Source organism: Ursus arctos, chromosome Y, assembly GCF_023065955.2.
Source record: "Ursus arctos isolate Adak ecotype North America chromosome Y, UrsArc2.0, whole genome shotgun sequence".
Lineage (NCBI taxonomy): Eukaryota > Metazoa > Chordata > Mammalia > Carnivora > Ursidae > Ursus > Ursus arctos.
Window position 1 is genome coordinate 30,788,255 of NC_079874.1, and position 20,424 is coordinate 30,808,678.

Consider the following 20,424-nt stretch of genomic DNA (forward strand, 5'->3'; position numbering starts at 1 on the left):
AATGTCCACGAGAGCAAGAAGTCCTACATCTGAGGATTGAGTGAAACTAAAGAACCACCCAGGAAACAATATTTTCCCCCGTGAAAGAGACATTTGTGAGCTGTCTCCGTACGCGGCGCACTGCTGAGGACAGGGAGAGCGCCTTCTCTCCGTTTCTTTCCTAAATTTATTTATAGCCTAACCTTTTCCAAAACAATTTTAACGCACGTTTATTTTTAGCTCAGGCGCGTATCACTGTGGGAAATTTGGGAGACAGAGAAAATATTTTTTAAATCGCCGACTACCTCCACCACCTTCACGGAAACGCTTTTCCTTTGCACTGTTACCTCCCGGTTTTTCTCGGAGGCTGTTTTGATGGAGCGTGCCTTCTGATTTACTCTGTCCTTCTCCCTTACCTCTGCAGCAAGCACTTTCCCCCTTGGTCTGCGCTCTTGCTTCTCTTCCTTTGCAGACTGTCTTGAGTAAACATAACTTACTGAGCCCAGCCTCCATTCTCGGTCATTTTGACTGCTTTCGATGTTTCGTAATGATGGGTCTGATAGTGCTGGAGGCCTGTGCTTGCTTTGGGGCTGTTTCCGGGACAGTTGGACGGAGTGAGGATTTTGAACTGCAGAGCGTGAAGGTCATTTCAGCTCTCCGCACGTAGCACAAACCTGCTTCCGAAGAGGATCTCAGGTACCACGAGAAAGGGATACAATGTGTTCACTAAATTAAAATAAAGATACCTGGATGGGACTTTGCCATCCCAAGGCAGGTGCCTTTGCTGTATCACCTCCATCCATGCAGATGACCCTGCCTCATTGAATTTTTTTTTTTTTTTTTTGGCTCGATACAATGTACTCAAATAGAAGGGGTTTTTTCCCCCATTACTTAAAGGCATTGACTTAAAGGATGATTCCCAGGGGTTACAGAGGAGTGTCTCTCATTCTCAAAGGGGGCTGTAAAGGGTCTTGGAGATAGCAAGTGAGGGCTCATTATAGATCTCCAGGCTCCATGGCTGCAGTGGAGATGGGTGCTGTGTGAGCCTGCTGGGGTGGCCACAACAAATGATCCCAAACTGGGGATTTAAAATCACAGGAATTCATCCTCCCCCAGCTCTGGAGGCCGGAAGTCTGAGATCCAGGTGGGGCAGGGCTGCTGAGATCCAGGTGGGGCAGGGCTGCTGTGATCCAGGTGGGGCAGGGCTGCTGAGATCCAGGTGGGGCAGGGCTGCTGAGATCAGGTGGGGCAGGGCTGCTGAGATCCAGGTGGGGCAGGGCTGCTGAGATCCAGGCAGGGCAGAACCGTGCTCCCTCCTGAGGTTCCAGCGAAGTGTCCTTCCTGCCTCTTCTAGGTTCTGGGGCTCCAGGCATCTCTGGGCTGGTGGCCACGTCCCTCCCATCTCGCCTCTGTCTTCACGTGGCTTCTCCTCTGTGTCTGTGTCTCCTCATCGGTCTCTTACCAGGATACCTGTCATTGGATTTAGGGCTGTCCTGACCCAAGATGGTCTCATCTCAGATTCTCTCCTTAATCACATCTGCCAGGACCCCATTCCCAAATAAAATCCCATTGCAAAATGGTTCTAAGGGCTTTTCCCGTGTCAGCTCACCAAATGCACAACAGGATCTGCACGCTGAGGGCTTTGATGATGTCGCCGAGGAGGAAACTGAGGCCCAGAGTGGGTGAGACAGAACTCCGGTCACCGGGTAGAAAATACTAACACAGCAGGATGAGCTCATCCCTTAAAATACAAAGCCTATATATATATTTTAAGATTTGATTTATTTATTTGACAGAGAGAGAGACAGCCAGTGAGAGAGGGAACACAAGCGGGGGAGTGGGAGAGGGAGAAGCAGGCTTCCCGCTGAGCAGGGAGCCCAACACGGGGCTCGATCATGACCTGAGCTGAAGGCAGCCGCTTAACGACTGAGCCACTCAGGTGCCCCTAAATAAAAAAATTTTAACTAAAATTTGACACCTGAAGAGTTCAGTGCAATAACAGTGTTCTGAGGGACAGAACAGAGGAAGAGATTTTCGAAAGGGCTGTGAGTCGTTCAGTGAGCCACAGAAGGGACAGACCCAGCGTGGTGAGGCTGGCCCAACGGGAGGTGACCTGGAGCCCTAGGAGTGGGGCTGGCAGGGGTCGGGGTCCCAGCAAAGCCCCCACGACCCTGCTCCCTGCTTGACTCCACTTTCTGTCGAGGCCAGGAGGAAAGTGTGGCAGGCAGGGGCTGCTCGGCCACAGGGGCTCCTACCCCTGCCCACGTGAGGAAGACCTGGCAACGCAGTGACGTGAAGAAAAAGTGCATGCAGCTCGAGGTCACAAGGATCACCGGAGGATGGAGTCCGTGTCCAGGTCATTGTGGGGTCACATGTGTGAGATGAGAGTGGTGAGGTCACAGAAGTCACCTAAGACCACGTCCAGGTCACTGAGGGGTCACATCTTTGAGCAGACCAGGGGTGGTGGAGTGACAGAGGTCACCCAGGGGTGGTGAGGTCACAGGGGTCACCTGAGGACAGGATCCATGTCCAGGTCATTGTGAGGTCATGTCTTTGAGCAGATGAGGGTGATGAGGTCATGGAGGTCACCCAGGAGATGGTGAGGTTGGAGAGGTCACCCAGGACCATGGCCACGCCCAGGTCACTGTGAGGTCACATCTGTGAGCTGATGAGAGTGGTGAGGTCGCAGAGGTCACCTGGGAGATGGTGAGGTCATGCCCAGGTCACTGTGAGTTTATGTCTGTGAGTAGATGCGGGTGGTAAGGTCACAGAGATCACCTGGGAGATAGTGAGGTCACAGAGGTCACTCAGGGCCAGGCCCATGCCCAGGTCACTGCGAGGCCACACCTGTGAGCAGATCAGGGGAGGTGACGTCACAGAGGTCCCTCTGGCATGTAGGTCATCTCCACGCTGATGGTCCCACCCACATCTGGGAGTCCAATGGTCTGCTTTGCAGTCCAGTCCATACAAGGATGGAGACGATCCCTGTGTGTGTGTCGGACGCTAGAAAGGTCCTGTGTGTGGTTAGAACTTCCACAAACAGTCTTCCTTCTGGACACATCGCCCAGAAAGCCAGGCCTCCCTGCCACTTAGCTTGTCTGTGCTCCTGTTTTCCTTCTGACGTGTCACCTGCTTGCCCAGCCGAGAAGAAACAGGCTTTGCGCCCGGCGTAAAGAAAAGATGGCAGTCACAAAACGCATCGCATCCAATTAGGAATACGGATGATGGTGACTATTGTCACTAACAACGCCAAAATAAAGGGAGTCCCAGGGGAAACAACATGGAAACTACGGCCCCCTGTGCTCGTCCGTCGCATCTCCCAGACTGCGTACACAAGCACGGCCACCCAGACCCCGGCTCCGCCCATGCCGGGCCCCGAATCCTGTCATTCTCTGCTGCTGATTCTTGACCCTGACGCAGTGTCAGGCCCCAGCGCCCAGTCCTGCCCAGGCCTCCCAGCGGCATCATCTTCCCTGGGGTCCCGGATTTCCAACATGCGGCAGGACTGATGGATAACAAGGTGCTTCTAACTCTCCCTCACCCCCAAAGGATTAATCCACCCCCTTCCTTATCAGGAAACGCGTCTCTGCTGAGATCTGGATGCTTCCCCCCTCCTTTTTTTTTTCTTTTTTTTAACAACGGAGACCCGCTTTTCTCCGCGATCCATATTTGTCCTGGTAAATAGAGGCAGGCTGCCACCGCGGCTGCCTCTGCCCCGCACAGCTGTTATATGTTACATGCTCTCACGTACATAAATTCTTCATCTCTGGCCACCTTTTATTTATTTATTTATCATTTATTTTTGCGACGGAGCTGGTATCGGTAAGGTGATAAGAGAACGCAGGGTCTGCACAGCGCGATGTGCATTTCTGCACTTTAGAGAATATTGAATAGACTTCATTATTTCCTTCAATACCGGAGTGCCTTCTGCCATTTGATTACCTGAACCAGAATCATTTCCATACGCCATCCATCACCCTGACCAGTGCAAAGCACTGAATATTCAGATTAAATTGGAACTTTTTCCCTACGAATAAGGAATTTGATTCTATTCTATAATATACACTGTCTCCAGGGACAGGAAATTGAGTTGAAGGTTGCTGAAGGCAAGTAAGGAAATTTCATTATCCAAATACAAAATTCTTTTCCTTATCATCAAACCCTGAAACACAGCCGTGGGGAACCAGGGGGTCAGGAGAGAATTCGATCAGAGATGAAAATGGAAAAGGGGCATTTTTCGACTTAACTTTTATTTCTCCAAACAAGTGCTGGCAACCGGCACACGGGACAAAAAGGCGTTTGTCAAAGTCTCTGGCTTTCCTCCGATGAATCAGGACGCAGTCTCGACGCGTTAAAGAGAAGACAAAGCACCTCCAGGAGGCCTTGTGTTTGGAGGCCAGAGGGTGGTCCCCCTCGGGGAGCTCGAGGTTCCCTCGCGGACCCCGGGAACCCCCCTAGCACGGCAGGACAATCCTGTCCTGCACGGGGTTTGAAGGAGCTCATCGCTATGCCCACTGCAATTAGCATCTTAAAACATTTAAGCCTTAAGGAGGGGATGAGGTCAGTCCTTTTCTCCACTTTCTGCCCCAACACAAATATTCATTCACTGGGCCATGGAAAAAATACTTTTCCAGTCAGTGGAAAAGTAGAAACTTACAGAACATAGACCCACCACTACCACTTAAAACAAAACAAAACAAAACAAAACACGGTACACGGTATTCTCTCGTGAGACCAGACACCAGGCATCTCTGGCTCTCTTCGGGAGAAAGATTAATCTACTTTGACTTTCTCCCTATGTTTAAAATACACAAAATGGACACAATATACTCATTACACAGAGTTTCTCAGAGCCTCCTCGAGGGCTACCTCTACCCCCTGGATCTAAGCACAGATTCCCAGCCGTATTTCACCAGAATCTTCCCATTTTAATAAGTACCCAGGGTGTTAGTTCCTGAGGCATCTATAACCAATTCCTATAAACTGGGTGCATAAAACCACAGGAATTCATCCCCTTCCAGCTTGGGAGACCAGAGTCTGAGATCCAGGTGGGACGGGGCCGCTGAGATCCAGGCGGGGCAGGACCACTAAGATTCAGGCGGGGCAGGACCACTGAGATCCAGATGGGGCAGGGTTGTGCTCCCTCCAGAGGCTCCAGGGGACAGTCCTTCCTGGCCTCTTCCAGCTTCTGGGACTCCAGGCATCCCTGGGCTTGTGGCCGCGTCCCTCTGATCTCTGCCTGTGTCTTCACATGGCTTCTTCTCTGTCTCTTCTCCTCAGTCTCTTACAAGGACACCTGTCATTGGATTTAGGGCCACCATGATCCAGGATGAACTCATGTCACATCCTTCACTTCATCACATCTGCAAAGACCCTATTTCCAATTAAGGTCCCCTTCCCAGGTTTGGAGGTCAGGACGTGGACATAACTTTTGGGGTTGCCACTGAACGCCCACACCCAGGGTGGAGGAAACAGTCCTGTACATACAAACAGTGTTTCACTTTTCAGAGGCAACTGTGGGCATCCGACCACATCCGTCTGGTTTTCATTCACACAACCTTGATGCGAAGCCCCCACCTGCCAACATCCCCAAACGCCTGCTTGCTTCATCCCTCAAAGAAGGCTGGTTAATGAGACTTACACACCCAGATGGTTGTAAAAATTAAAAAAGAAATGATGAGCAAACCATGAAGCACCGTTGGCAAAGAGCACTACCCAGAAACCTGAAATATTCCCGGAGCCACAGAGAACAGAAGAGGTCCCCGAGCACAGCAGTGGCAATGGGGAGATTGTGTGCAGCCAGAGGAGGGCCCTCAGCCAGACTGCACACCTTTCCTCAAGGAGGCCTTGTCCCTCTCCCTCCCCCCACCCTTTTCAGGTTCCATCAGCGTCTCGTCTTCCCACTCCTCACCGGGTTTCTCTCTTGACCGCCTCTCATGTATTCTCTACCTACGTGCTTCCTTTTCTTAAAAAAACTGAAGTAAAATTCACATAATATAAAAACAACTACTTCTCAGAAAATAGATTTTATTTATTTGACAGAAAGAGAGAGAGAGAGAGTGCGCACAAGCAGGGGTATCAGGAGAGGGACAAGCAGGCTCCTTGCTGAGCAGGGAACCCAACGTGGGGCTCGATCCCAGGACCTTGGGATCATGCCCTAAGCGATCGGATGCTCCATGCGCTGAGACACCCAAGCACCCCTAAAAGTAACCATTTTAAACTGTACAACTCAGTGGCATTTTGCACACTCCCAAAGGTGTGCAATTACCTCTATCTGGTTCCAGAACATTCTCATCCCCCCAAAAGGAGACCCTGTAACCAAGCACAGTCCCTCTCCAGCCCCCTCCCCAGCACCTGGAGACCACCAATCTGGTTTCTCTTCCCATGGATTTTCGTATTCTGGACATTTCACAGAAGAGGAATCATGCACCTTGTGCCCAGATGTTGGACTCACTTGCCAGACTTTAAATGGATGTGTAGAAGAAGCTCGAAGACCTAAAGCCGACCAAGAGAATGATGTCTCAGCAAACAGAGAATCTTACGAATGTGACAGAAATGATTAAAAGGAAGCAAACAGACACAAAGTCTTTTCTCTGCTTCTGAATTTGCTGCTGCTGTTTGGACAGTCAATATTGACAAGTGATCCTGATTGCTGATGTTCACAGTGTTTCATTTGCCAAGACCCCTCTCCAACCCATCCTTTCCCTCCATTATGGGTTGAACTGTGCCCCCCCCCAAAACACACGTGTTAAGACCCTCACCTCCAGGACCCCAGAATGGGACTGTATTAGGAGAGGGGGTCTTTAAAGGGGTGATTAAGGCAAAATGAAGTCATCGGGATGGGCCCTAATGCAATATGACTCGTGTCCTTACAAGGAGAGATGAGGACACAGACATGCAGAAGGATGACCATGTGAGGACACAGGGAGAACATGGCGTGTACATGCCAAGGACAGAGGCCTCAGGAGGAACCAGCGTCTGCCCCGCCTGGATCTCAGACTCCCAGCCTCAGCCCCACCTGGATCTCAGACTCCCAGCCTCTGCCCCGCCTGGATCTCAGACTCCCAGCCTCTGCCCCGCCTGGATCTCAGACTCCCAGCCTCCAGGACCGGGAGAGAATACACACCTATTGGTCAAGTCACCCAGTTTGTGCTATGCTGTCACGGCAGCCCTAGCAAAGTAACACTGATGATACAAGGGACTTCACAGATGTTAATAAATGAAGTGAGTCTTGAGATGGAGATCATCCTGGATATCTGTGTAAGCTCAGTATCTTCTCAACGGTCCTTACACATGGGAGGCAGAGGGAGATGGGAGGACAGAAGAGGAGGAGGCCATGTGACATGGAAGCAGAGGTGGGAAGGACGAGCTTTGAAGGTGGAGCAAGGGTGCTGAGCCAAGGTGGTACCAGAAGCTGGAAAAGACAGGGAACAGGTCCCCTGCCCCTCCCCCTCCCCCCCGCCGGAGTATCCAGAAGGAACCAGCCCTGTGACACCTTGACTTCAGCCCAGGAAGACAGACACTGGCCTCGTGCCCTCCAGAATGTGGAGGAACACATCCGTGTCCTTCTAAGTCTCCAACTTTGCGGCAACTTGTTACAGCAAGCCTGACACCTGACACAGCGTATAAAGCCCCAGCAGCCCGCTAACCACTGTGTGGGTTCTTATGTCTGTAACTGATCTTTCTCCTCCCTGCAGAGCTAAGCGCCTCAAACACCTCACACATATTTGACCGTTTCAATCCCCAGTTTGATTCAATGGCTCCAATTGTATGTATCAGTCAGCTGCCCGTGCGTAACAACCATCCCCAAACTCGCTAGTTAAAATATCAATATCACGGCAGGAAGCTGGCTGATCCAGGCTGGTCCTTTTCCCTAAACTTGGTCACAGGGACTCAGGGCTCTTTCTGGGAGCCCCGAGTGTGTGAACCTTCATTCATTCTTTTTTTTTTTTTTTCATTTTTTCTTGTGCACCTTCATTCTCTCAGGGGTTTTCACAAAGGGGATTAAACCCACCTTGGGTCTTCCTTGCATCCCAAGGCAGTATCGTAATGCACACACTTCTCATTGGGTGAAAACCCGATTCCTTTTTCAACGCTGCCGTTTTTGGGGCTGTCCGTATCCTCTCTAAAATTCTGATTGCAAGCCGGCTCATTCTTTTCTAAACCACTGCGTTTCGTGTTATTATTGATGAAATGCAGAGACTTAACAACCAGCCTGCGGCTGTGTTTCCCCATCCTTTCCCAAGGGGACAGGGGGACCAGGCACACTTCCCACTTTCCAGGTTACTGCGAGCTACATTGGAGCAAGTGTTTCGACACAAGGTAACACGGATCTCTAGCTGTCCAGCCTTCTGGTTCAATTTTTTGTGCATGAGAGAGTCCAAACCTGTTTGCCTGCCACAGAGGTGCTGCACAAGGCCTTTCTAGCTCCTTTCCTAGTGTGTTCCTTGCATACGTTCTGCTTTCCAGTATAAATGGTCCTGCATGTGTCTCTTTATGGAGTGCCACCTCTGTGAGGCTCCCTCTGCCCTTACTTCTTCCGTATTTTCCCCTCTCTCCTCACACTACCATGTTGGGCCGTATAATTGTGCATCGAATTATCTAATTCTATCCATCCCCACTCCCACCCCATTAGACTAGGAAATATTTGAGATCGTGAACCGTCTTTTATTTATCTCTGTCCTCAGGCTTTTAGCACACACTCAGAGGACCCCATAGGCAGCCGCTTAATTATGCCACGTTCCAGCATAATAAATACATTGTAAATAAATTAAAAGAGAAAGGACTGACGGAGCTGATAGCAAGAAGTGAAAGCTTCCAAAGCATCCCAGAAGTAGCTGCACAGAAACACATCGTTTAGCGGTCGACTCTCATTTGCAGGACGGTGGAGACACACAGCCTCACTGTCTGTGAGGTCCTGAGCCCACGTCACTGCCTAAAAATGGGATCATGAATCAGGAAAATACATGGACGTCTGGGAAAAAAATGCACACGTGCATAACCTCTATAAAACTCTTTCCTTTGGAGAAAAGGACAAATCCGAACAACATCCCATTTTTCTTTTCTTTTCTTTTTTCTTTTCTTTTCTTTTCTTTTCTTTTTCTTTTCCTTTTTTTTTTAGCATTTACAATTTTTCCATTGTCTTTAGTTTGGTTAGGGCTGCTATCAATTCGTTTCGTTTTTTTTTTTTTTTAAGATTTTATTTATTTATTTGACAGAGACAGAGACAGCCAGTGAGAGAGGGAACACAGCAGGGGGAGTGGGAGAGGAGGAAGCAGGCTCATAGCAGAGGAGCCTGATGTGGGGCTCGATCCCATAACGCCGGGATCACGCTCTGAGCCGAAGGCAGACGCTTAACCGCTGTGCCACCCAGGCGCCCCTCGTTTTGTTGTTTTGATCCACACTTTTATTTTTCTTTGAAAGTTTATGAAGATGGGTGCTAACAAAATAAATTATCATTTTTCTTGATTACCAGGTCCCTATGGCATTTTACCTGAAACAGCACTGCTTAGATTGGAAAGTTTTAATGGCTGTTTTCTCCGCTTTTTGTCCTGGTGACAGTGACAGCATAGCACCCAGGGAAGGACCATAATACCATCTTTGCTAAAAAAAAAAAAAATCCTTCCAAGATCTTGCATCCATGGTTCCGTCCCTGGAAACCTGTCATGGAAAACCAGTCTGATTTTAATCAAGGGCAGGCAGCGGTGTTGGGTCCAGGGCTGTCTGAGTCCTGGAGGGAAGGGGGAGCAGGGGTGGCTGCTTCACAAGAAGGAACCAGTCCCGTGACAATAATGCCACACGAAACATCCCAGTCATGGAATGTGCCCGCCAGCCCGCCGGTCCCGGTCCACTCGCCCACCCCACTGCTATGGAGCATTCAAGGCACATAGGGAAAGACCCAATTCCTCCACTTCAAAATTGTACAAAAAGGGTGTGCCGTGGAGCAGCAAACAAAACCAAATGTTGGAAAGGAAGCCAGTCAGCAGCAAAGGGAAGCAAATAAACCAAAGAGATAGAGAAGCAGAATTCATAAACAGGGTCTAGACTCAGCCAATCCCCGCAGGACCCGACACAAGGAACGTTATTAAGCTCCTGATTAGCTTCTTGGAAGAAAACCACTTGAAACCAAACACAGGCATGTTTATGGCTATTCTGTTTTTTTTTTTTTTTCAGATTTATTTATTTTAGAGAGAGAGCGCGAGTGGGAGGCGCAGAGAGAGAGGGAGAGAGAATCTCAAGCAGACTCCCCGCTGAGCACCAGCCCCACTCGGCTTGATCTCATGACCCCGAGATCATGACCTGAGCCTAAATCAAGAGTTAGCCACTCAACAAAATGAGCCACCCAGGCGCCTGTGAAGTTCGTACCAATGAGAGAAAGAAAGATTTTTTAAAAGAAGAAAAAGCAACGCATTTTGGATGACTGTGGTTGGCAGATAGAAAGTTGATCTCTCTGATTTCCCGTGAGTGTATTTGCAGCATAGGGTCAGCCTGGGGCCCGTGAGATCTGACCTCACAGGCACGGTCTTTAGGGCGTCTTCCCTCCCCAAGTGGGAGGGTGCCATTAACCATCTGGGGCTCTGCAGGCAGACACACTGTTATTTTGTTGTTTGGTGATGGGGTGCCTGGAGAGCCTGTCTTTCTTTCTGAGCAGCCAGCCCCCGATGGAGGGAGCTGAAGCTGAGGGCGTACGGACCAGCTTTGAGGGGCTGGGTGGGCTGCGGCCAACAGAGGGAACTGGGCTCAGGTGGGCAAAGGAAGGAGTCACCCTCCCCTCCAACCATCTCAGCGCCTTCCTCTCCAAGCTCCCCAGAATAACACAGCAGGGGATCCCACCTCGTTGTTCCTCAGCCCCCCCTCCCACGCAGAGTCCTCCGGAATCTTTCTGTCCACTAGCACCCTCCCCACCCCCATCCTTCTGTCCTGGGGGAGTCCTCCTGTCACCCCCTTGGAAGCCACGCAGCACCGGGAGAACATCCTTGTATCATTAACAGCCAGTGCTCCTGTTCCGGGGAGAGCCGTGTGTGTGTGTGTGTGTGTGTGTGTGTGTGTGTGTGTGTGTGTATGCACAGGGCTGGCCCCCGGAGCCCCGGGGTCCCACAGCACGTCCTTGTCTTCGCAGGACAGGATCTTCGCCGGGCCAGCACACACTGAAGGTTAATTCTGTTCCCGTCCTGGACCTTATTTCTGTCCACTTGGCAGCCGCACAGCACTACCTCGGGCCTCACCGCTAGGCCCGGGACCTATAAAGCCGTCTTGTGCAGGGGCTCAAAAAAAGCCCTTTCCTCGCCAAAACCACAGCGAGGAACGGAGCAGTGAGTGGCAGCTCGTTTACAGACCCGGGTGAAAGGCGCGTCTGTTCCTTGACAAGATGTCTGTATGTGATAAACCCAAGGGCGAACTGTATGAACATTCACTTCTCTCCAGAAACGGCAGCATCCCACACAAGCATTTGCTTCCCAATTAGCAGAAATAACTTCACAGGATTCCTGCGTTATGGCGCTCTCAGGAGCCAGTGTACACGGAGTTTTTCGTGCAGTCGCGAAACACCAACCGAGGTGGAAATCATCGTGCGCACAAAATAAAACCAGGGACTCAGGGAGGCCGCCGTATTTATACCGCGGAGGACGACCCAGGTCCTAAAGCCTTGAATTACCCCTAAACGGGGTAAAACCCAAGTGAAAACTTTCCTACAAAATCACGTTAGGGAGAAGAAAACGTCTTTACCAAAAACAAAAACAAAAAAACCAAAAAACCCCAAAACAACAACAACAAAAAACAAACCCCCCAAAAACAAAGAAAACAAAAAAATCAAAATCAAAACCCAAAACACAAGACACAAAGAGTGCATGTATGCACTGTGCGTGATTTAACGACCCCGTTAAAAGTATAAACGGAAATAAGCTGGGGGGGGACAAAAGATCACTTAAGTAATTAATTCCACCTCCAACAAAATAGATTTATTATTTTTGCAATGATAAAGGCAGTTCGTTCTCAAGCTAAAAACCCGATGTTTAAAAGAGTTGCACGCCTCCAACCCATCGTTACCGTTTGATAAACAAAATTAACGTAAACGGGGCCCTTGGCGAACCCAAGTCGCCCTCTTAATGCAAAAAACTGCCCGCCTAGCCTCGCGCTCGCTCCCGACCCCCGCGCGCGCACACCCGTCCCCTTGCTTCGCGGGCACGCATTGCGCACGCCCGCCACCCAGCCGCCGCTGGGCCTCCGGCTCGCTCCCGGCGGGCACGCACTGCGCATGCCCACCCCCTGTCCTCCCCCGCCACACAGCCAGGCCTGCAGCTCGCGCTCAGCCGGCACGCACTGCGCATGCTCAAGTTGCCAGGCTCCTCTTCCCCCCCCCCCCCCCCGCCCCACGGTGAGCGTGCACGCACGGCGCATGCTCCCACCTCCCCGGCCCTCAGGTCGCCTCGCAGGCTAGGGCCTCACCCCTAAAAAGCCAAAAAGCAGGAAGACCTCGTGTGGGGCGGCTGCCACCCCTCCGACCCCGTTCCTCACCCAGCCCCTAAACGGCCTCCCTCCCCCACCCCCCACCCCCCGGCCAAGGACCCCGCAGGCCGCTGCGTCCGAAGCCGGTAGGTGTGCGTGCCGGCGTGCGGAGCCCGTGGCCGCCGTGATGACGCCACGCGTCACGGTGACGCACGACGTAGGCGACCTTGTTTGGGAAGACGGCCGGCGCGCCGGTTTTGAAGCTGCCCAAAGCGGCGCGGGCCTAGCGGCGCTCGTGTCTGTCAGTCTCCGCCGGGCCCGGGAGTCCGCGCAGCCCGCGAGACGCCGGCGCCGCCCGCAGCCCGGACCTTCGGCGGGCCGGGCACTGCCCGCACCCGCGCCCCGCGCCCCCTCGCCGGGGTGGGCCGGGCCACCGCCTGCTCCCGGGACGCCGGGCTCCGGGCCCGCGAACCCCGCCTCCCCGGGACCCCAGGACCCGGGCTCCCTCCAGGCCAGCCACCTCCCTTCACCCCGGGCTCCAGGTCCGCGAACCCCGCCTTCCCGGGGACCCAAGAAGCGGGCTCCCTCCAGGCCAGCCACCTCCCCGCACCCCGGGCTCCGGGCCCGCGCCCCTCCCTCCCCGGGACCCCAGGACCCGGGCTCCCTCCAGGCCAGCCACCTCCCCGCACCCCGAGCTCCGGGCCCGCGAACCCCGCCTCCCCGGGACCCCAGGACCCGGACTCCGGTCCGCGACCCCGCCTCCCCAGAACCCGGGCTCCAGGCCCTACACCTCCCGGGGCTCCGGGCCCACGAACCCCGCCTCCTAGGGACCCTGGGCCCGTGACCCCCAGATTCCTGGACTCCGGGCCCGGGACCCCCGCCGGCGACCATCATCTGCTCCGCCCAAGTCCGTTCGGCCCAGACTTGGGTTCCTGGCGCCAGGCCGGCGTGCAGGAGGAAGGGGCTCCTCGGGAAGGAGGGTCCGCGCCTTGAAGATGCCTCCCGGCAAAGTCCTGCAGCCGGTCCTCAAGATGAAGGTGGACGAGCTGTTCCTGTGCTGGCTCAGCGAGTCCAGCACGCAGACGATGCTCCAGGACTGTCTGCAGAGGATCAAGACGCCCGGGAGGACCGAGAGCGGCGGTGGGGACGCGAGGCAGCCCGGGCCCCCGCTAGCAGCCTCAGCCCCCGCCCCCGCCTGCAAGCCCTCGGTGTTCGATAGTCTGGGGGCGCCCAGCCCGGCCCCCACGTCCACCGCACTCCCGCTGGGAGCCGCCACTAGTCCCCGGACCGGGCCACCCGTGCGAGGGTCTCGTAGATCCACAGGGACGCGAGTAGTAAGTTAATGCTTCGCTTCTGCTAACTCGGGCCGCAGAGTGACCTGGGGCGCTGGTGCGGGAGCGTCACACGTGAAAAGATTCACATTTGCGGGTTTTACCCCAAACGAAGCCCCACATGCTGAAACGTTTTGTCATTGCCGGAGTCCCACGCTGGTCATCTGTCCAGCCCGAATGTTAGAGTTCCTTTCTGGTCTTTTCGAGTCTTGGTTTTACATGCTCAGTTCTCCGCACTTTCTTCTCGGTTCTTAATAATTCCAGAGGTTTTTTCCCTCCTTTGTCTGGTTTTCTTCTTGAATTGTCCATAGTAGTTACAGTCAGACAGCCGTGCTCCGAAAAAGAGGTTGGTTTCTGGCACATTACCCTGTGTGCGTTCAGAGTCACAAAATGTTGGCTCCGGGTGTTAGGGGAAGAGCGGTGGCTGGTGCCTGCCGTGTACCTGGAATACTCCTGAAGCCGGAAATGTTAACATTCCATCGGAACACGTTTGTGACATTGAAGACGTTTCCATTGGTGCTAGTGCCCCATAAACAGCGCGAACCGTTTCGTAGTATCGCTCATTTGATAGCTTCCCAACCGCAGGGACCAGCCCCTAAGGGCAGATTGCGAGGACAACCTCTGCAAGAAAACTCGTTGGGCTCTTCATTACGGGTGGTTTTCTGGCCTGTCGTAGCGGACCCGATGACATGTCCCAGAAAGTAAGTCTCCACGGAGGGTGGGAAGTAGACCCAAAAGCCACGCTAGACACCACGCGGTTTTGACCCTCTAGGGAACCCCACAGGAAGGCTCGTCTGCACCTGCAGGGCTCCCGGACCAACCCTTGAGCTCTGGCTCCGTCACTTTCACACTGCACCCAGAACCTTAGTGCTGGAGGGAGTTTTGCCTGAATCACTCGTTTCCTCAAGGCCGTGGGATATGTGAGGAGGGCCAGTGCTCAGAAGGGTTCCTGTGAGGGACAGTGGTTTCCCTCCCCAAGATGGCATCCCTACTCCCCGGGACGGCCGAGGTCTTATTCAGGGAGCTGTAAACACGGAGGCTCGCCACCACTTGCAGGTGAATTCTTGTATTTTGTGACCCCGTAACCTCGTGTGAACCGTCTTGGGACTGCAGATGTTGGCAGGTCAGCCCTGCATGGGGAGGGTGACGTGGATGCCTTGAAAAGGACGTATTTCTGTAAAGCAGGCACAGAGGCGTGCCCGCGTGGGAGTTAAGTTCCTCAAGTGTTCAGAGCAGGGGAGCTCGTTTCTCTCCACTGGGAGAGAGATTCGGCAGGAAGGGGGACTGGGACTTGGGGAAGGCACTGAAGTTAGCGGGGAAAAGGCAGGGGGTGCTGCGAGGGGAGGTTCAGAGTGGAGGTCAGATGTGCAGTCTTGCCCAGAGGCCACAGTGGTCTGGGCAGCTGTCAGGCCGGGTCGGGGTGTGGCCGTGTGCCTGTGGGATTGGGTGGGATGCAGCACTCTGGGCTGAGGGTGCTGTGCCTGCTTGCACGGCTGGCTGCTAGGGCTTCTGAAAGCTGTGCGCACGGTGTGTGACCACAATTCTCGCGGTCATGGGGCGCCTGGGAGGCTGAGTCAGTTGACCATCCCACTGTTGGTTTTGGCTCAGGGTCGTGAGATCAGCCCCGCGTCAGGCTCCGCGCTCAGTGTGGACTCTGCCTCTCCGTCCGCCCCTTCTCTCCCTCCCCTAAACAAAGATTCACACAGTGCTGATGCGTGCAGCCGCTGGGACACGCCAGCGTGTGTCTGCAGCCACGGGCCCTGGGCTGGGTGAGTGGTGCAGGGCGTGGAAGGTCAGGATGCCGGCGGAGTCCTGGAAGGGTCGGCGGGAGTTGCTGCCAGATGCAGGTGAAATCACAGACCCCCTCTGGTTTGCAGTTTCCACGGCCAGCACTTTTGAGGAACAGCAGAATGCTTTTCTTCCCTCCTCTCCCGCCCCCCCCCCCCCCAAGAGTTTTCACAAAGTAGTGATGCTTCTTGTCTGGGACGAGACATTGCTTTAAACACGTCTTCATGTGTTTGGAACTTAACCATTTCGGTTGGATTTTGAGACGTGAATTGCCCGAGAGGACCCGTGTCTTCACGGGGACCAGATGCGAGGGGCTCATTCCTGTGCTCCCCATCCACGCATTGCGTCGGACACCGTTCACCAGGACCCGATTCCCAGGCACACACTGGCAGGGGGCGGACCGGTGAGGCTCCTGGGTCCAAGGACGAGGTCTCACAGATAAAACATCTTTTCTCCAGTGTAGAGACACGTCAGGGCTGACTGCGAGCCGCGGGCAGCTCCTTTTCACCCCTACTCCGTGTACGTCCCCAGCTAAGAGGAGAGGAGGCACAGACGTCCGCACACAGTGAGAGCCTGATTGCCGTGTTACGTGACCTGCCCCACGGATGTTCGCCACGCACCCAAGGTGTGATGCGCTTGGCAAACACATTACACGCAACGGGCACTCAGAATGTCTCCTTCCCGTCTCCACGGAGGGAGGGCTGGGTGCTGAACGGCAGGGGCTTCGTGGGTCTGTCACCCACGATCCCAACCAGGCAAAACCCTAAATGTGCTTCTAAGGAAGTTCTTCAGAGGGGAATCAGAGCTTAGCCTGCATGCCCTGTCTGTGCACATACTTCCTACCCAGTGAGGTCGCCCAGGAGAGGACTGGTCCCCTGCCCCCATGGACCCCACTTTCAGATGTACAGGACACAAGCCATGCTTTAATGACGGACAGGTTCTTAGCTCAGGTCTCACCTCGCCCAGCGGCTGGTTCAGACTCTCTCCGGGACCCCCTCCTACTCCTTCTCCCGCAGCGGTCAGTATCCCAGTAACCTTGTCCAGCAGCTAGTTCAGACTCTCTCTGGGACCTCCTTCCTACTCCTTCCCCCGCAGTGGTGAGTATCCGAGTAACCTTGTCCAGCAGCTGGTTCAGACTCTCACCGGGGCCTCCTTCCCACTCCTTCCCCCACAGCGGTCAGTATCCCAGTAACCTTGTCCAGCAGCTGGTTCAGACTCTCACCGGGACCTCCTTCCCACTCCTTCGCCCAGTGGTCAGTATCCCAGTAACCTTGTCCAGCAGCTGGTTCAGACTCTCTCTGGGACCTCCTTCCCACTCCTTCCCCCGCAGTGGTCAGTATCCCAGTAACCTTGTCCAGCAGCTGGTTCAGACTCTCACCGGGGCCTCCTTCCCACTCCTTCCCCCAGTGGTCAGTATCCCAGTAACCTTGCCCAGCGGCTGGTTCAGACCCTCACCGGGGCCTCCTCCCTACTCCTTTCCCTGTGACTTCTCAGCTCCTGCCCTGAGACTTCTCAACTCCTGCCCTGTGACTTCTCAGCTCCTCCTCTGTGACTTCTCAGCTCCTGCTCTGAGACTTCTCAGCTCCCGCCCTGTGACTTCTCAACTCCTGCTCTGAGACTTCTCAACTCCTGCTCTGAGACTTCTCAACTCCTGCTCTGTGACTTCTCAGCTCCTCCTCTGAGACTTCTCAACTCCTGCTCTGTGACTTCTCAGCTCCTCCTCTGTTACTTCTTAGGTTCTGCCCTGTGACTTCTCAGCTCCTGCTCTGAGACTTCTCAGCTCCTGCTCTGTGACTTCTCAACTCCTGCTCTCTGACTTCTCAACTCCTGCCCTGTGACTTCTCAGCTCCTGCCCTGTGACTTCTCAGCTCGTCCTCTGTGACTTCTCAGCTCCTGCTCTGTGACTTCTCAGCTCCTGCTCTGAGACTTCTCAACTCCTGCCCTGTGACTTCTCAGCTCCTGCCCTGTGACTTCTTAGCTCGTCCTCTGTGACTTCTCAGCTCCTCCTTGTGACTTTTCAATTCCTCCTCTGTGACTTCTCAACTCCTGCTCTGTGACTTCTTTTTTTTAAATTTATTTTTATTTTTTATTTTTAAAGATTTTATTTATTTATTTGACAGAGATAGAGACAGCCAGCGAGAGAGGGAACACAAGCAGGGGGAGTGGGAGAGGAAGAAGCAGGCTCCCAGCGGAGGAGCCTGATGTGGGGCTCGATCCCAGAACGCCGGGATCACACCCTGAGTCGAAGGCAGACGCTTAACGACTGAGCCACCCAGGCGCCCCTGCTCTGTGACTTCTCAACTCCTGCCCTATGACTTCTCAGCTCCTGCCCTGTGACTTCTCAGCTCCTGCCCTGTGACTTCTCAACTCCTCCTCTGTGACTTCTCAACTCTTCCTCTGTGACATCTCAGCTCCTGCATTTGGGAGATCTCAACTCCTGCTCTGTGACTTCTCAACTCCTGCATTTGGGAGATCTGCTGCTGCTCTGAGACGTCTTTTCCCTTCTTGCTGGTGTCATTTGAAGCAGAAAAGTTTCACGTTTTGACAAAGTTGAACTTATCACTTATTTTCGTTGTATCCCTAGAAGGACGTACCATGAGCTAAACAACCTTGGCCAGTCTCAAGGTCAAAAAGATTTTCTCCTGTTTCTTCTAGACGGTTTATAAACTTTGCTTTTATTCATAGGTTTATGATCCGTTTCAGGTTTTATGTGTGGTCGTCTGCAAGTTTCTGGGTTCGTTTTTTTTCTGACTACCCAGCTGCTACAGGAGCATTTTGTGAAAACACCGTCCTCGTTGCCTCGAATCATGTCGGCACCTTTGCTGACAAACCGTGGGCATGGATGCCTGCACGTGTTTTGGACTCTGTTAGGTGCACGCATGCAAACGTCCCTGCGTGTCTCCGCATCTCGTTGCGTGCGTGACTGTCCCTTCTAGTAAGCAGGGAATCAGCCCACCAACTTTTGGCAACGTTGTCGTAGCTTTTCTGGGTCCTTTGCGCTTCATAGGGTTCTTTTGAGGTCTCTTGTCAGTTGTCCCACTAGCAGGCTGACGAGGTTTTGTAGGGACTGTGTTGATGTATGGGTCACTTGGGGAGAATTGCTGTCGTAGCAATCCTGGGCTCTCGAGTCCACGGCCGTGAAGACGTCTTACTTGTGGACATGCTGTGTTACGGGCTGAGCAGGGGTTCTCCTTTGGGGCCTAGGCCTTCCCCCTCTTGTAGGAGGAATTCCTGCCTGGGTGCCTTCTGATGTGTTTGTGTCTTTGTTGTCTTAACCACGTCTCTGAATCGTCCCTGCTGGTGTAAGACACACTACTGATGTTCCATCGTGACCTTGCCGACCTCACTTATTAGTCAACGAGAGGTGCCTTAGGGTCACGTGTGCACAGGGTCATATTGTCTGTGGAGGAAAACCGTCCACGTCTTCCCTGGCGGTCCACATGCCCTTGATTTCCTTTTCTTGCCTGATTGCTCTGGCTGGGGTCTGCGGGCCCTTGTCACGGGGAGCGGCAATGGCGAGCATCCTCGCTCCAGCCCCTCTTAGGAGGAAGGCATCCAGGCCTGGTCACGGGTGGCGTTCGTTTCAGGTTCTTTCAGAGATGCCCTATACCAGGCTGAGGAGGTCAGCTTGTATTCCTGGCAGCTCGTTGGGAATTTCTAACAGGAATGGGTGTGGGATGTAGGCACGTTCTTGGTGATGCCGTGATTAGTGATGCGGCGTGAGCGATGTTTGGGTGTCAGACCAACCTTGCTTCCTTGGATGAAGTCCCTGTGATCCTAGTTAATGATCTGTTTCGTACGTTGCTGGGTTCTGCGTCTGCGTTTTGGGAAGATCTGCGTGTCTGTGTCGGGGGGATATCGGGGTGCGGTTTCTGTGGCGATGGCTCTGGCTTTGCTGCCCGGGTCGCGATGGCCTCGCAGAATGAACTGTGGAATGTTCCGCCTTTCTGGGATGTCTGTCAGACCGAGTGCGATTGGTCCCGTCTCTTTCTAACATGCTGTGTCAACCTCAGGCCGTCCGTAAGGCTGCTGTCTGTCCGTCCATCTCACCTGCAAGCAGAAGTGTCCCCTTTGTGTTTGAGAGAGATGTTCCAAGTGGACATGACAGAGCAGGTCCGAACTGGGGTCAGGACCTTGCTGTCCCACAGCCCACAGTCTCTCGACTCAGTGCCAGTTAGAAACCAGCATCGGAAGATAAATTCGGGACCTTCAACAGCTCATCGGTGCAAGGAGAAGGCACTGTGGGCAGAACAGCACCAGGAGGCAGAACCGTCCCTGCTGCTAGGATAGTGTTGTCCTTTGTTCTAGAGCGTGTGGCCTGGCCGCCTCTTTCTGTGTGTGTGTTCCGCGGGGGGAAGAGAGGATGGGAGGGCGGGGGCAGGAGATGCATTTACAGCCAGGCTTCTTTCCCCTCGCACCTGCGCAGCGTCCCCGATACAGCCCCCTTTACACAGGTCTCCGAGCTGCCACGTCCGGGCGCCCGCGGTCAGAGCTGTGCATACGCTTTCTCCCAGGGAGTTCTTGCCCGCTCTTGCCCCCGTGGCAGTGGGCCCTGTCCACGTCTCATGAACATATCTGCAGACTGGCCCGTGGCCGACGGACCTAGGCTGCTTTACCACAGTGGAAGCGCTCAGGGACGGGTTTCTCTGCAAGTGCTGGGTGACTTTGTTTCCGAACGTTTCCACGTCGTGTGGCTTCCAGAGTACCTCCTGCAGTGGGTAGATGTTCTCTGTTTGGGAACTGACCTCTGACGGTCATCCCAGCCTAGGGTCCCAGGCCCATGCCATCCCCTGCTGGCCGTGTGACCAGGGCACTCCAGCTCCGCGCCTTGGTTTCCTCACTTGTAAATGGCACCATAGCTCTCACAAGGGTCAAAGTTGAT

The 20,424-nt window shown here is 53.8% G+C and overlaps 1 protein-coding gene and 1 long non-coding RNA gene across 2 annotated transcripts in view; both read left to right on the top strand.

Moving 5' to 3' along the window:
- The first annotated feature begins 257 nt into the window (after positions 1-257).
- On the top strand, positions 258-3,757 carry LOC130544382 (uncharacterized). Its single transcript, XR_008960622.1, has 2 exons — positions 258-675; positions 1,334-3,757. It is a non-coding gene; the product is annotated as an uncharacterized LOC130544382 (long non-coding RNA).
- Positions 3,758-13,329: 9,572 nt separating this feature from the next.
- LOC130541819 (serine/threonine-protein phosphatase 2A regulatory subunit B'' subunit beta) overlaps positions 13,330-20,424 on the top strand; it is a 49,747-nt gene continuing 42,652 nt past the window's right edge. The window contains exon 1 of the mRNA XM_057315922.1: positions 13,330-13,757. Coding sequence (XP_057171905.1) covers positions 13,419-13,757 — 339 coding nt within the window. The 5' untranslated portion in view covers positions 13,330-13,418. The remainder of the gene's footprint in view (positions 13,758-20,424) is intronic.